The following is a 15307-nucleotide window of genomic DNA, read 5'->3' as shown; positions in this document are numbered from 1 at the left end:
TTAATGTGTGGAAAGAGTCACTAGATTGTATTTCACAGTCCATGACGCTCAGATAATCACAGATAATATAACTTATAATAAGCAACCAAAGCCACCCTCTTTGATATACAGTAGGCATAGTTACCTATCTTGTGTGATTTTTCGTTACAGAGTGGGCTCTGCCACATTTTGTCCTTGATGCAGTTGCCATCAGTTGGCGACAGAGGTCAGTAGAAAATATCGATTATCGATATCAGCTGTTAATGCCCTCAAAAAAAGTGGTCAGTAGTAGGCTTTTATTTTGAAGGCAGTCCCTTTTCCTGTCATTTTACGGTTTAATTGTCGCAATTGACGCGACAGACTCCCCCACTGACCCACCGGATTTATCTGTTTCCATATGACCGCGTTTTCATTCACTGCGGAGTTCATATTCATACTGGAGTCCCTCTGTGGAACAAGTACTGGACCTTGACAGAGAAAGACAAAGGAGAGAGAAGGAGACAGACAGACAGACACAGAGGGAGGGAGAGAGAGAGAGAGAGAGAGAGAGCGAGAGAGACCAAATGAAGTGTTAGCAGCAGGGGAGCGCAGACACAAGGGAGGGTTTTTTAAATTCCATTTCCATGCTCCTCGGATAATAATCACTTAGAACTTTACAGCCATGCACTTAATGGGAATATCTCTTTTACTTGCATATCTTCACTACACCAACCTCGCCAGCGACTTCAGCCACAACGACTATTATGATTACTACGAGCAGGAGCAGACGGACAAGCCGGTAAGTTGAGAACAAATGAGCAGAATTTATTTGAAGTGAACCTGGTCTCCTCTGTTTGTCAGAAAAGCAGCCAGCCTTCACGTCCTTCTGATAGTTCACCTGAATCTGCCACGAGATGATATTATTATTATTATTATTATTATTATGTGGTAATTCGCTTAATTCTTAAGTCAGATTCTTAGTGTCGACAAAATATAGTCCCATGGAGGATTACATGATTACTGTTTCACTATTATAGTAACGTAGGGGCCCAGGGGGTGTCGAGACTCTTGATTGGGTGGAGGGGGGGGTCACTCGTTATTTGGCTTGTGGGTGGAATCAAGGGATTGTCAGGGATCTTGAGATGATCCTACGCATGCAAAGGTGTGGGTGAGGGATGGACTGTGGATCCTTCTATGCCCTGTTTTAGAAATAAGGAATATTTTGTTATCTTGGGGATTCTACAGCTGAAAACCAAGGAACTGTTTATTGTCTCAGTTAAAAACAAACACTGTCGAGGTGAATGTAAGGACAGCCTGTGTAGGAAAGTAAAAGCACTTCATCTCAGTGGACCCACCTGCTGAGGTTCTGTATCCTGTTGTAAATTCACAGCACTGCCATGTAGTGCTGGTTTATTGAAGGGGCCCTCAGGCTCTCTACATATCAAGTTTGGTTTACTTACTTTCATGAGAAGTTAAATTGTTAGATTTTCAGGCACAGCACTGGAGTTTGGCTTATACAAGAGACTAAAGCTCAGGGTGTCTTCAGTTTTGACTTTTCCTTTCCTAGCCTTTTAATCTCATTTGAGCCCCTGATAGCCAGATGTGCAGTACGGATATACGAGTACAACACATAACAGAACACAAACCTGTGACTTCAACAATATGTAATGAGATGAGATATTAAAATCCGTGTTCCATTTCCTGAATTATCTAAAGATCTCCTTCACATATGTATTCAAGCAAATGTAAAAATGATCTAATGTTTGTCTGACAATGGTACCAATTCCTTCTCCCACATTAAAAGCTCCAGAATATATGAAAATGCAAATATTTTTTATTTCACCTGTTGGACGATGTCCAGTCGTGTTCAGGTCTCCCCATCACACTTCTGTTTGCTGAATGCTGGGCCAGGATTGGCTTTCAAGCTATTTGTGATGTCACAAATCATGCGTGTAGGCTCCGCCTCTTCAAATGACATTTAAGTGATTACAGAAAAAAAAAAAACCTCTCTCAGCAATGAATGTGAAAAGCCTTACAGCTCACGGCTCTACACACACATCATTCTACATACTGAAGCTCAAATATTCAATCGTAGAAGAAAAACGCTTCTGACTGGAGAGTGATATACCATGACAAACCAATATGACCAGAAAGATACTGCAAATTTACTTTATATACTAAAAAAGCGACACATTATTTGGAAATGTGAAATATGACAAATCTGTTCAAACATGGCCAGGAAAAAGGAAGAAAAAAAAAACCCAAAACCCTAAGCTCTTGTATTTTCTCCCTCTCAATCAGTTTTATCTCAATACACTATTGAATACATTATTCCGGTTTGTGTGTGTGTGTGTGTGTGTGTGTGTGTGTGTGTTTATGTGTGGCTTTGGACGAATAAAAACAAAAGGCATGTTAGTAACAGCCATTGCTCCAAATAGGAAGCCAAGGCCAGATCTCTCTTGGAGTGTATTTTCCTAACTGATTGTAATCATCTGTTCTGGTGCACAGGATATCATTAAAGGTTGAGCCAGAGCTGTTACTGCTGAGCCTGGGATCTGAGAGGTCACGGGCACAGAGAGAGAGAGAGAGAGAGAGAGAACGAGAGATACACAAACGCTGATGAATTAGCCGTTTATTGTTTTACACACAGAGGGCCGCATTGATATTCACTGGCTTTTGTTAAACAGTTATTATCCATCTGTCAGGTTTTATAACGTGAGTTGGATTGATACACCATTGAAACATACTTCTCTTTAATGTGATGCCAGCACATCAGATTTGCATTGAACTAAAGTGCCAAAGAAACTGGGTGAGACAGAGGAAGGGAAACATTTTTCAGGGTGTGGAGGGGGGGAGGGGGGGGGGAGGATTAGGAAGGACTGTTTCCAAATTAGCTGGAGAAAAGAGCCAATGAAGGCAGGTGTCACAGGGGTCAAGTGTGTATGTGTGTGTGTGTGTGTGTGTGTGTAAGTGGGGGATAAGTGCTAAGCACTAACATGCAGCCATTTGATCACAGTAGACTCTTAATTGGAATGATGAGTTTTTCTCTCAGCTCCTGTCCTTCACCTTTAAAGCCTTCACAATTATGCTGAGGAATTTAATCATCTCTGCTGTCTGCTAAAAAAAGAAGAAAAAAAAATGCATACATCTGTCAGGTGTGTGAGGATAAGAAAACAGATTCAAACAGATTTTAACTTGGGTCATTTGGAGTCAATGCAGCAGGATGGGAATGAGGTTTTTATACAACAATTTAATCTGCTTTCCACACTCGAAATGCTTTTCTAATGCATAAGTGTTTCAGTGTGATTTCAGGTTACTGCAGAACAAAGCCATCTATGAAGCATGCAACTTAAAACAGAAATTAAAGAGTATATAGTATATGATGCTTAGATAGCCATTCTGTGGAATTATAAAGAACTAAATTTACCAGACTTCTGTAACCTGATCCTCATCTTTGCTTGATTCGGCAGCCTACATTAGGTGCTACTAGCATAACACCTGTATATTTAGCTGGACTGCTGAAAGTCAAGTTGCATTGTGGGTTATGTAGGCACCCGGTTTGACCAGGAGGAAGAATGTACAGAATAATAAGGGAATACGTTGTCAGCTGCTTTGCTTCTGATGATTAATAAAACAAGCTGTTCACTGGGAGTACGACATTGTTTTAGAAGTGCAGGGATAACTAAGTGGAGTGTCCTTAGCACTAATATACTGTGGATTATGGCCATTTCTAAGATCGATTATGCAACCAAGTGGAGAAAACATAAAAGTGAGTTGACAGACACATGGTCACCAAATATCACTGGCTTATAGAGTTGCTATGTGCTACATTTTAACACACTGTATTAAAAACCCGGTTGGATATTCTTCCATCAAACACCACAAACTGCTGAGCCTCTTTAGCTGCTAGATACTCCACTATGTTCAGTATCTAGTTGCTAACTTTGTCTGCCTGCTGGGCAGGTAGGGTACATTGGTTTTGTCAGAGCTTATTGCTGTAAACAACTGTTTACAAGAGTTTATGATAGCTACTCAGACTCAGCAGTAGAGTAAATGTGCAACCATAAAATGTTGACAAAACAAGCTGTGGAGAAGTTTCATTACAAGTTGTGGTTGTCATTGAGCCTTTGACAGCTTTATTCATTTATAAATTTTCTATAAATTAGATTTAATTAGGTATTAATTGAACTTAATTAATAGATTTCACCACTTTGCTGTTTCCTCAATTCTTACTTGTTCCTGAGTGGCAATGCTCTCATTTTTTTCCATAGTTCAAATTTCACGTAGGAAATGTGTCTGTGACAGACTGTCAGTCTGCCCAGATACCAGCAGCCTAGCTGAGTGTGAGATGGTTGATATGATGCAGATGTTTATCTTGTTAGTGTCTGGTCCTGAGGTTTGCTTGTTGGTGTCCATTCATCTATACAATAATCTGGCCCAGAGTAAAGGATCTTCTCTGCTACTGACCTGATATACATGAAATTTGACATGGATATTCATGTTCCCCAGAGGAGGGTTTTTAACAATTATCAAGTGTCACCATTGCTGTAAAATATTTACTCATTATACACGATTCTCTAAAGTCTTTATATTTTGTATGCTCAGGAACACAACCTTCAGGGAAAATTGTTAGCCTTATATCAGAAACATCATGCTTGTGGGGCTTTAACATAGAGTGTATAAAACATGGACTTGGTCTGCTTTCTCCATCTTTGCAGTGACCCCTGACTAATTAAAAAATGGGCAAAGAGGTGGAGCACAGACTTCAGGCTGTTAGTACATTTAACAGCACAGCAAGCCATAATATTTATCTAATATTTACATGAAAATTTCCCCAAAAGGCACCAACCACATACACAACGTCAAGACGTCAAGTTCAGTGACTCAAATTAGCAGAGGTGAAGCCTAACAGACAGCTTGCAGCTAGCTATAACTCAAAACGACCACACCATTGATTATGTTTAACTTCAAGACTTAAAATAATTTAACTGAGTGAGCTGCATAAAGATTCATTCCTGAAATATTACAACAGGACAGTGGCGGCTGGTGCTGAAATTTATTGGGTGGGCTAACAAATAAACTATAGCCATAGAATTACAAGTTAAAATAAAACTAACATTCTCTCTCTCTCAATATATATATTTATATTATATTTATATACTTGCACACACGCATACCGTTTTGACCAATTTTTTCCTCATAGGACATTGAAGAAAACAGATTATTAAGAAGATAATCCACCTCATTCATGTTAACGCCCGCCATTTTTCGTCTTCTTTTCTTCTTCTTCTTCTTCTTCTTCCTCTTTTTACAGCGGTGTTGGGATAAATGAAATCAGCCCAACTGACAAGTAAATCACGGGGCATGAAATGACACCTGTCAATCATTTAACTAGCGCCAGCTCGCTGCTGATTGGTCAGAACCGATCGGCCACCATTTGAGCCACATGAAGTCAGCCCAAATGGTCAGTGAATTAAGAGGGTGGAACATGATAACCATCAATCATTTACACCCAGAAAATAAGTAAGAGCATATTTGATGCGCTTGCGCTGCATAAAATAAGCCCATTTAGAGATATCCCGTGTTAGTCTTTTAACTATTTGGTGCTGTTGCCACTTTAGGTTTCACTAAAACTAAACCTTAAATGCATAACAATCTTTTGTGTGTTATTTAAACATTAACTTTCTCATCTTTATTCCATAACGTAGGGAGGGCTTAGCCCCACTAGCCCATTTATATCAGCTGTCACTGCAACAGGAATATTATCTATAGAGACCCAAACCATTTTTGTACCAGGCTGTAAATATGTTTATTTCTACTGTAAAGCTGGGCATTTTATTATGGAGGTCTAAGGGGACTGACTTGCTTTTATAACCAGTCTCAAGTGGCCATTCAAGGAAGCGCAGTTTTTGGCAATTGTCAAATGTAAAACTATTGAGAAAATGAATCAGTGCTACATGTGCAGTCTATTAGTCCAAATAAGTCAAGTTGGCTTAATTCTTGATGAATGAAACACTGACACTGCAGCACTTTCAACCTTGCAGGAATTGCCACTGTGCTTTGACCCTGTTGCTCTTTGTAGGCCTGAGGGGAACTATAGAGTTGAATGTGCGAGTTAGTTCCTCTGAGTGACCCCAAGTGACCCTCAAATTACATGTACTTATTTAATTCATTGCTCAGTTGAAATATTGATCAGAGCTGCTTTTAATTTCCTCCACAATATATGAATAAATGTAAATCTATTGTATATGAATGCAGTTCTTTGGTGAGAAAAAAGAGAAGACTGCAACTCCCCTGTTGAGTATTCCCTTGGCCTTCCATTTTCTACTACTCCAATACTCCTTCAGTGTTCTTGTCTTTCCACTTCAAAGTACTGTACTGTTTTATATTTCTAGATTTTTTTCAGATTAATGAATGTGTTCTTCCTACCCTATGTACACCCACTGGTTTCCACCTATTTCAGACAATGGTGTCTATATTGAGGTTGAGGGGAAGTAAGTAATCTAAAACATTATAGCCTGGTTTTGAATTGGTTTCACCTTATGAAAGGTGCGTATGCGGTTATTTCCATCTGTTTTTTTGTGACTGATTCAGTAATCAGCGATGTTTAATACTTGAACTTTCCAAACAGAAAAGCTTGCCAGTTTTTACATAACGAAATGATACTATTAAATCACAAATTTAAGATCTTTTTCCTGCTGAGCTCATTTAAAAACTGGCTTGGTGTTCTTGTTTCTATACTTATGGACACTTGTTCATGTTGAGTGTTAGATTTCCCATCTGAGTACATATTAACAGTGTGAGTTTCAGGGATGAGTTACTTTTGGTTTTCCCTCCTGGAAATGTTGATAGAAACTCTATCCAAGCTAGGACGAAATCGTTCTCCCAAGTCAAATTGTATTGTTTTCTTTGAAATTCAGTCTTGGCGTAAAGTGATGATGGTTTCTAGCAGGGCACTGTAGCATGCCAAAAAGTTTCCAACCTTCATGTAATCTGTAGATGACCCTGAACTCTAAATTATGCAGATGGATATGGTGAAATACTTGTTACAACGCCAACACCTCTTGCTCTCCCTCTTGTTCTCTCTCTCTCTCTCTCTCTCTCTCTGTTTTTCCAAGTCTGTCTCAATGTCTCTCTCGCAGTCTCTGTGGACTTATATTGCTCCATCATTCTTACTTCATCATGATGAAGATGACTAAGAATAGCACAATATCAATGTTTCACTGTTATTTTTCTCTTTCTTCAGCCTTTACCCCGACCCAGACACCACATAATCTCTCAGTTTCTATTTATTCTCTGCCTAACTGCTTCACTCCCTCTCTCTTTCTCTCCCTCCATGTCTGTCTGTATCTCCTGCCCACATTTCACAACCCCCTGGAGTCTGCAGAAGAATGTGGTGTGTAATTAGCAGCCATTTTGAAGGAATTTTCTGTAATTTCTCTGAAGATAATCCAGCTAAGACTCACTGAACGCCTGAATGTTTAGATATCTATACACCAGCTTTAGATATCAATGTGGTTGACTACAAATATCACTCTAAAAGATGTCAAATGTTCCTCTAGAAACAAAGAGAAGACACAGTGCACAAAAATCTGTTTGACTTCCTCATAATTTCTGACTCAAAATAAGATACATTTAACCGATGAAGATCTAGCAAGTTTGATATGTGTGGAAGTTTGCTTGCAACTTTTGATCTACTTTTCCCTCTACAATGCACCTGCCCCATGATACAGATGTGCTTACTATTCCATACCATATACCATATTTTGATGCAGATGGTAAAGATGCTCTTGATTGTACAGCAGTAGAACTTCACCTCTGAACCTTCTTCGCCTGAGTTGAAGCGTTGAGGGTCCATGAAAGGTCCTTTGAGTTGTGTACAACTAGAAAAAGGTGGCAACGTGATGCTTCTTTTCTATAGACACAATTACATCTTTGGTCCTCTTGGTGTTGAGGGCCAGGTTGTTGTCAGTGCGCAATGCTTGCTGCTGCTTACATGATAATAGTAGTAGAACCATGAACAGGCTTGCAGTCGTAGTTGAAAAGGACTATTGGTAAGGATTCAACATTCAGCTCTTTAGAATGTTGGTGGTCAGGGTGTGGTTGTCTGACCTAACAAAGTAAGGAAGTCAAGTGTCCATCTACAGAGAGCAGGTGTTGATGTCCAGGTCAGTGAGTTTGGTGATTGGTTTGGAGAGAATGAAAGTGTTGAAAGTTGAACTGGAGGTGACAGACACCATCCTTGTGTAGGTGTTGTTAAATTGGAAGGAGTGCAGTGTGGATGCTTCATGATGATGGGGGGATACTTGATGATGGTGTGGGTTGAGTGGCCAGAGGTAAGTAAATTTTGGTTAAGGGCTTTGGCACTTGCACGATAAACGTGGTTTCTCAAAGTATGTAGGGAACACTCCTTCAGGAAGTGACAGCTTGAAGATATCAATCAGGACCTCAGAATCTGCTGTTTCACACTTTCACACACACTGTACACCCTGTTCAAGGCAGGAATATTGTGCCATTATTCTTCCTTGCTGTTTGCACAAAGATGCAAAAATGCTGAACTGAGAATAATTCTTTGTAGGTTTGTCACTAAAAGCACCCTCTGACAATATCAGCTATAAATTAGAAACTGGTTCAATTTTTGTTGGTGCTACATTGGTCTGTTCAATATGCAAGTGTACATTCCCAGTAAATTATCTTGACTTGCTTGACGATTGTCATTGTGAAAAGTGTCGTAAAAGTATTTTAAGTAATTACTGTAACAGTATTAACAGTATTAAGTAACAGTATTTCTAAACAGTGTTTTGGTATCTGATAAACCTCTCAGACCCTTCATCCTCTTGCTCTTCCTTTAATGTAGGGCTATTTATTGGTCTGAAAGTGTCTTGTACTTTGCATAAATCTATTCATTTACACCCAGATCACTATTGAGGTTTTATCTTGTATTCATGTAAATTTAACAGCCTGCATCTATTGGCAGCCAATGAAAAATTTCCTGACAGTACAATGCACAGATGTCGAGTTTGAATGGCGATTTTTCTTTTTCTTCCCCTAGTACAGCCCCAGTTACCTCATTTGTACTGTACTTGTTGGACCTTCTGTAATTTAAGTCCTGTCTAGAAAGACACCTGTACAGAGGTGTGTGTATTCATCTTTAATCACCGTTGATGGAGACCAAGTGCCTTGGGGTTACTTATACTTCCTTTCCCAAAATTATAAATTGTGTTTTCGAGTCACATATACTTTCATTTCAGTACATTTTATTCAGAAATTAAGGTATAATGTTGAATTGAAACTGAAATTGTTTTAATATATTGATCATCAGTTAATGAATTCAATCCTGAATACAATTCAAGAAGTCATGATCTCCGGATTTTATGATCGTATATGCTTAATCATTTTAATCAGCTTAAAGCTCCTCATCACACTCCTCGCTCTCTGCTGCTGGCAGCAGAAGAGAGCCTAATGATATTTCAGTGGGTAGCTGATGTCAGAGAAAAGGGTTAAGGTTTAAATTTATTTAAAGATACACACTCTCTCTGTACTAACCACTCTGTCACCAACAACACTGTTCGATTGGTTACATAAGTAAAAGTGTAAAATTTTGTGATACTTTTACAGTTGTCACTGTACAAAGTGCTTTTCTAACTCTATGTATGGGATATTGATTGTCAGAGGAAACTGATCATGTGCGCAGTGTGATTGGTAGCATATAGCTGCTCTATTCAAAATGGCTTCTCATTATCACAAACCATCTGTCTGCTGAAGGTACAAAACTTTGTGGACTGCAAGTATAGACTGGAGTCTCTCAGCAGCGATGCTATAAGCACTGTTGTCATCTTACGGTGATAGGATAGTTTGATTTTAAAATAGAAAAACTGTACAGAGTTTTTTTTTGTTTCAGCTTGAAATTATGCCAGACTTTGGATACTTTCTGGCATTTTTCTCTGGTCTGTCTCCCTTGTTTTTCTCTTCTTGCATTCTGCAATCTGTGCCATCACTTTACATCCACAGTCTCCACAGTGTTATGCATCAGTAATAATCATTTGTACAAATTCAGGGCACTGAATATAGTTATAAATTTTCATTGAGTTACTTGAGTACTCCTTTTAGTTCTTTTAGATCTACTTTCATAGACAGAGCAGACGATTTCGCTGAGCAAGACAGCAGTCTGCTACACAAGAGCCACAGATTAGTCCTGCGCTTAAACTTGTTGAACGAGCTACCAAACAAAAATTTACCAGAGAAAAGTGCATTGCTAACATTAGTTTGCTGGTTAGATCAATTAGATTCAATTATTCATTCTACAGTAAAAATTGGTGATAATAAATAAATGAATAAGTAAAGTACAAACATGTAAACATTCCTTCATAAATGAAGTGATCTTGTAAAAATTTAAATGCATTATTTCAGCATCTTTACAAATGAGCCTGTGAATATCTTCTTTACCATCTTTACAAATATTCATTTTTTTTTTGTTTTTGTTTTTTGTTTTTTTTTTTTAAAAAAACAAGCTTTATGCCTTCTGTGTGATTCAGTCCTCTGGGACTCATTTTGACCAAGCAGTATTAATTCAGGGCTTTTTGACTTTTGCTGCTCTTTGAACTCAAAGGACGTGAGGGCTCATTCAGAGTATTTTGACATCTGAAGGTTGACCTGGTGGTGTTGGACCCTCCAAAGACTGACCTGCAGACCTCACCCGTTGACACACTTTGTGTGAGTCTGTGTGGGTCTGAATGGGAGGTGGGCAAGCCGTGAATAGGAGTGAATGGTGGGTGACAGAGGGTCAGTGAGGACAGAATGCATAATGAAGTGAGATTCTCTTAGCTGAGAGGCCAGGAGGCAGTTGTTCTGCTGAAAACATGTGATTTAGCAATTTGTTCAACTGAAAACATGATGCACTATCTAGCACTGTGATTCCACTATATCTTCTGTTTATACACTATATATTTACATACAGTAAATATGTTTCCTGCCTATGCTCCTTCATGGTGATGCTCTCAGGTAGTTTAAGATTCATACATACAATTATACAACAATTTAAGATTCATGTATGTGACACAAATTTTCTTTTGTCTGCCTGTGTTCTCAACTTTTTTTACTCAATCTGTCCTATGTAGACAACATAGAGAACAGATTAGGGCTGATCCTGTTGCTTAATAAAAAAGGAGCTTTAGCTGGATTGAGGCCTAATACAGTAACAAGTAATTAATAATTAGCAATAAAATGCAGGCTCACTCTCTGTCCGTCTCACTGGAGTGCTCGAGCCTTAACACTGGAACATGTGAATAGAATGTAGCCATTGTTTGGTTGTGTCTGGCCATGTTTTTCAGCCTTCAGCTGTGAGTAGGCTGTTTTCCGTTTTCTTTGGGTTTCCTCTTTATCTTCCATCTTTAGTACCTCTCACTTGAGACAGGAAGAGATAAATGAAAAGATGAGAGGAAATATGACTAAATAAAAGGAAATGTCTTCCCTTGCAGGTGCCCTCTGAACCAGCGTCAATTTGTGATGATGGTGGCACAGCTCGTAGCAACTTATTCAATTGCTGTTCGGTTAAATGACTAATAATTTTCAGTATAATGATTTGTGGAATATAATGATTCTCTGTGGTGTAGTTTGTGACATGCTGCTGCTTACAGCTGTTTGTATAACCTTTTAGAGTGTAGAAGTTTTCCATCTTGATTGTTCTTATTTGCTTTGTTCTCTTCACTGCAAGTCGTCCTGTCTTCATGCACTTCATCTTTTGTTTGTGAACCTTTCCTTAGACTGTTATTTATTACTTAAGTAAGTGCTAGAATTCATTTCTTGGTTCTTAAATGACTCAGTTTACACACTCAGGCATTGATCAAACATCTAATCTAATCTAATCATCTGTTTTACTCTGTAATTCTCTGTAGTCTCTTTCTCCAACTACACCGTGCTATCTGCCATATTATAAATTACCATTAAGTTATTAAATTATTTACCATAACATTTTTTTTATTTCTTTAAGGAGTTGCAGATGTTCTCTCTCTCTCTCTATTTATATATTGATATCCACACACACATATATATAATATATATATGATATATATATATATATATATAATATATATATAATATATATAGATATAGATAGATATATAACCCGCATGTGTATGGAGGCGTATATGAGAGCATTGTCAAAGTCTGTGGATTTACACGAGCAGAGGAAATCTCAGCATCTTTCACAGAGTCTCAGAGTCAGATTCCTGCATGGGTCATGTTTAGCAAAACTGAGTCATGCTCTAAGTTTGGAACTTAGTTCCAACAATGTTTTGGGGGAAGTAATTAGGAAATGTGATGTGGCTTTGGACCACTTAAACCACACTTTAAGCATGGATGTTTTTTTGCATTTAGGCAAACTGGCACCATCATCACCATCATCTGATTTACCTAATGGTAGTTCCTGTTTACACTGTGGCCATGGGTGCAAATATGCTTACCACTAGTTTATTTTTACCACCTAAACAAAACAAAACAAAAAAAATGATGGTGCATGTGCAAAAAAATGTAACAATGAATACTAATCCAGTGTTGTGCACCAGTGGCCTTGTTCCAGATCACTGAATCCAATTCTAACAGCAGTGTTGGAGTAAGCTAGCAGTGTAAGAAAAGAAATCTCATGGCATGGATAGCTTGCTAGCTAACTAGAAAAATACCAGAAAAAGTGACCACAGAAATTGGCAATAACTGTGGAATAGAATTACATATATTGAAGAAAAGGCAACTTACCCGAAAGCCAGATAGATAAAGCACCACAGGTAAAAATGATTTTTGATTATGGGGTGAACTGTCTCTTTAACTGAGTGAAATGGACATGGAGACAGAAACCACTCACTGCTGATTGGTTAGGGCCAAAGAAGACAACATCATCATGGTTTAGCGCATCAGGAAAAACGATGGCATCATTAAAAACATGACTTTTTCACTTTGAGAAAACGTTATGATGATGGATTTTGAACGTGTTGTCCTATGAAAAGCCTGATGGTGGTTCTACACATTAATTTCTTTGAAATGCAGATATTAGCTTTCTTGTTACGTGAGAGATGACACGGCAGAGTGAACTATTTCCAGCCTCCATAATCAGAGTCACCAACGGTTTACTGTTGGCAGACATTTTTTCATGTCTAAAGCTGTTTTATGCTGTAAACATCTCGTGGAGTAGTGAATGACATCAGCAATTGTTGTTTGATACAGCATACTGCGGTTTCACTTGTAAACTGTGTGTGTGAGTGTGTGTGAGTGAGTCTGTGTTTGTTTGTGTGCCATGGTAGACACACGATCAAACACTTGATTGTAAGGCTAAACAAACACATAGCCATGATGAATTTTTAACCCGAACACACACACACACACACACACACACACACACAGAAAGAGAAGGAAAACACAAACTAGTGACTCTTGGTGAGACCACCAAGATAGTGGTTTGTTTGGCAAAGAAAAGCAGACTTCAGATGCTTTTGTAACACACACACACCCACACATAAATACACACACTCCTCAGTATAACATACGCCCACACACACACACCTATCCATCTATCTGTCTATACACCATATATATATATATAAGCATCAAATAAATCAATAAAGTATTCTGATTGTGATTCTGATGACCTAAAGGTCTCTTATCAGTGTTTCCCTTCATATTATATATACAAATGTATTTATATCTGCCAGTGGAACTTTAGTATGAAATCAATAGCATGTGAAATGCATAATAGTTAGGGGAAATATAATATAGCAAACACTGTGGTAGTGATGAGCACAACAAGATAACAAATACCAGTGCTTTTTCTTTTACTTCTTAGGATAAGACAGCCAAGTGCTGCAGTGGCTGGCCTCAGCTGTTTTCTTTATTATTATTACTTTTGATAGTGATTTACAGCGATCAGCCATCACATTACTACCACTGACAGGTGAAGTGAATAACACAGATTATCTCATTCCAGTGACACCTGCCATGGGTGGGATATATTAGGCAGCAAGTGAGCATTTTGTATTTAAAGCTGATGTTTGAGCATACGGATTTGAGTGACTTTGGGTCAAACTGTGATGGATGGACGACTGTGTCAGAGCATCTCTAAAACTCCAGCTCTTGTGGGCTGTTCCCAGTCTGCAGTGGTCAGGACCTACCTTAAGTGGTCCAAGGAAGGAAAACCGGTGAATCAGTGACAGGGTCATCAGCGGCCAAGGCTCACGGATGCATGTAGGGAGCAAAGTCTGGCCCATGTTGTCCGATCCAATAGAAGAACTTGTTGTTTCTGACACAATGGTGTCGGAACACACAGTGCATCACAGTTTGTTGTATATGGGGCTGCGCGTAGTTGCAGACCAGTCAGGTTGCCCATGCTGACCCGTGTCAAAGGTCGTAGAGGAGAAGCGGCTTGCGACCTGAAGATCGCCCGTTTGATTCCCCCTCAGACAGACTGGCGTCAAAAATTTGTTGGTCTGGTGGAGTGATTAATAACGCCCCCCCCCCCCCGACAGCAAAAGCCCAGTCACCTTTAGTTTTTAACCTCGACTTTGGAATGACCAGAAGGTCCCCACCGAGGACCTCAGGCTTTGGGCTGGCTCATAGGGGGTCAGCAACTCTGTTATATAACTTGAAGCCTGACCCAGATGTTTAAATGTTTAAATTTAAATGTGATCAGTAAAATGTTAAACTCAGGGTCAGGGCTGTTTTGGGGCTGATCAGTGTATATTTTTGATTTAGTCTAACACTGTGCTGATATTCCAACACTTTCTTTCAAGTTGAATAAGCTCCTTCAGCAGCTCCCAGATCTTTGAACAGCTTCCTAATTTGCAGCAGTAGTACAACATATTTGGCGACTTATTTTTTACAATTGAAATGACATATAGATATACATATACATAGAGAGTATAATATATATACATATATATATATACATATATATATTTGTTGCTGTTTCCAATGAGCTAAAGTTACTAGAACAACAGCAGTTAACAAAATCATAGATGGCTGTATATAATGAAGTGGATTTCCTTGGATTCTCCTTGGATTCCTGGATTTCCTTTGATGTGTTGTGTGTTTGAGCATCTGACAGGTCTTTTCCAAGTGTTTTACCATCTGTGTTCATAGTTTTCCTCTAGCAGTGTTTCGCTAGCTCTGCCTCCTCTTTGGAAAATGCTGTTCATGATTCTTTTAAACTTTGTTGCAAAAATGGATAATCTTTCTAATTTTTTTAAACATTTTTCTGCATCTGTTGCCAGTGTGTATTTATGCTTGGTCCCTGTTCAGGAAACTATTTGTAGATGAGTAGATGAGAACAATGTATTTTTTTAATGTTCTAATGAGTCACTTGAAT

At 38.7% G+C, this 15307-nt stretch overlaps 1 protein-coding gene across 1 annotated transcript in view; it reads left to right on the top strand.

Moving 5' to 3' along the window:
• Nucleotides 1-339: 339 nt before the first annotated feature.
• The window catches only part of vegfc (vascular endothelial growth factor c), a 75802-nt gene continuing 60834 nt past the window's right edge, over nucleotides 340-15307 (top strand). Inside the window, exon 1 of the mRNA XM_046399725.1 lies at nucleotides 340-757. Within this exon, the coding sequence (XP_046255681.1) occupies nucleotides 641-757 (117 nt within the window). The 5' untranslated portion in view covers nucleotides 340-640. The remainder of the gene's footprint in view (nucleotides 758-15307) is intronic.

Source organism: Scatophagus argus, chromosome 2 (assembly GCF_020382885.2).
Source record: "Scatophagus argus isolate fScaArg1 chromosome 2, fScaArg1.pri, whole genome shotgun sequence".
Lineage (NCBI taxonomy): Eukaryota > Metazoa > Chordata > Actinopteri > Scatophagidae > Scatophagus > Scatophagus argus.
The sequence above is the reverse complement of the archived record's forward strand: the minus strand, read 5'-3'. Positions and strand labels throughout refer to the sequence as shown.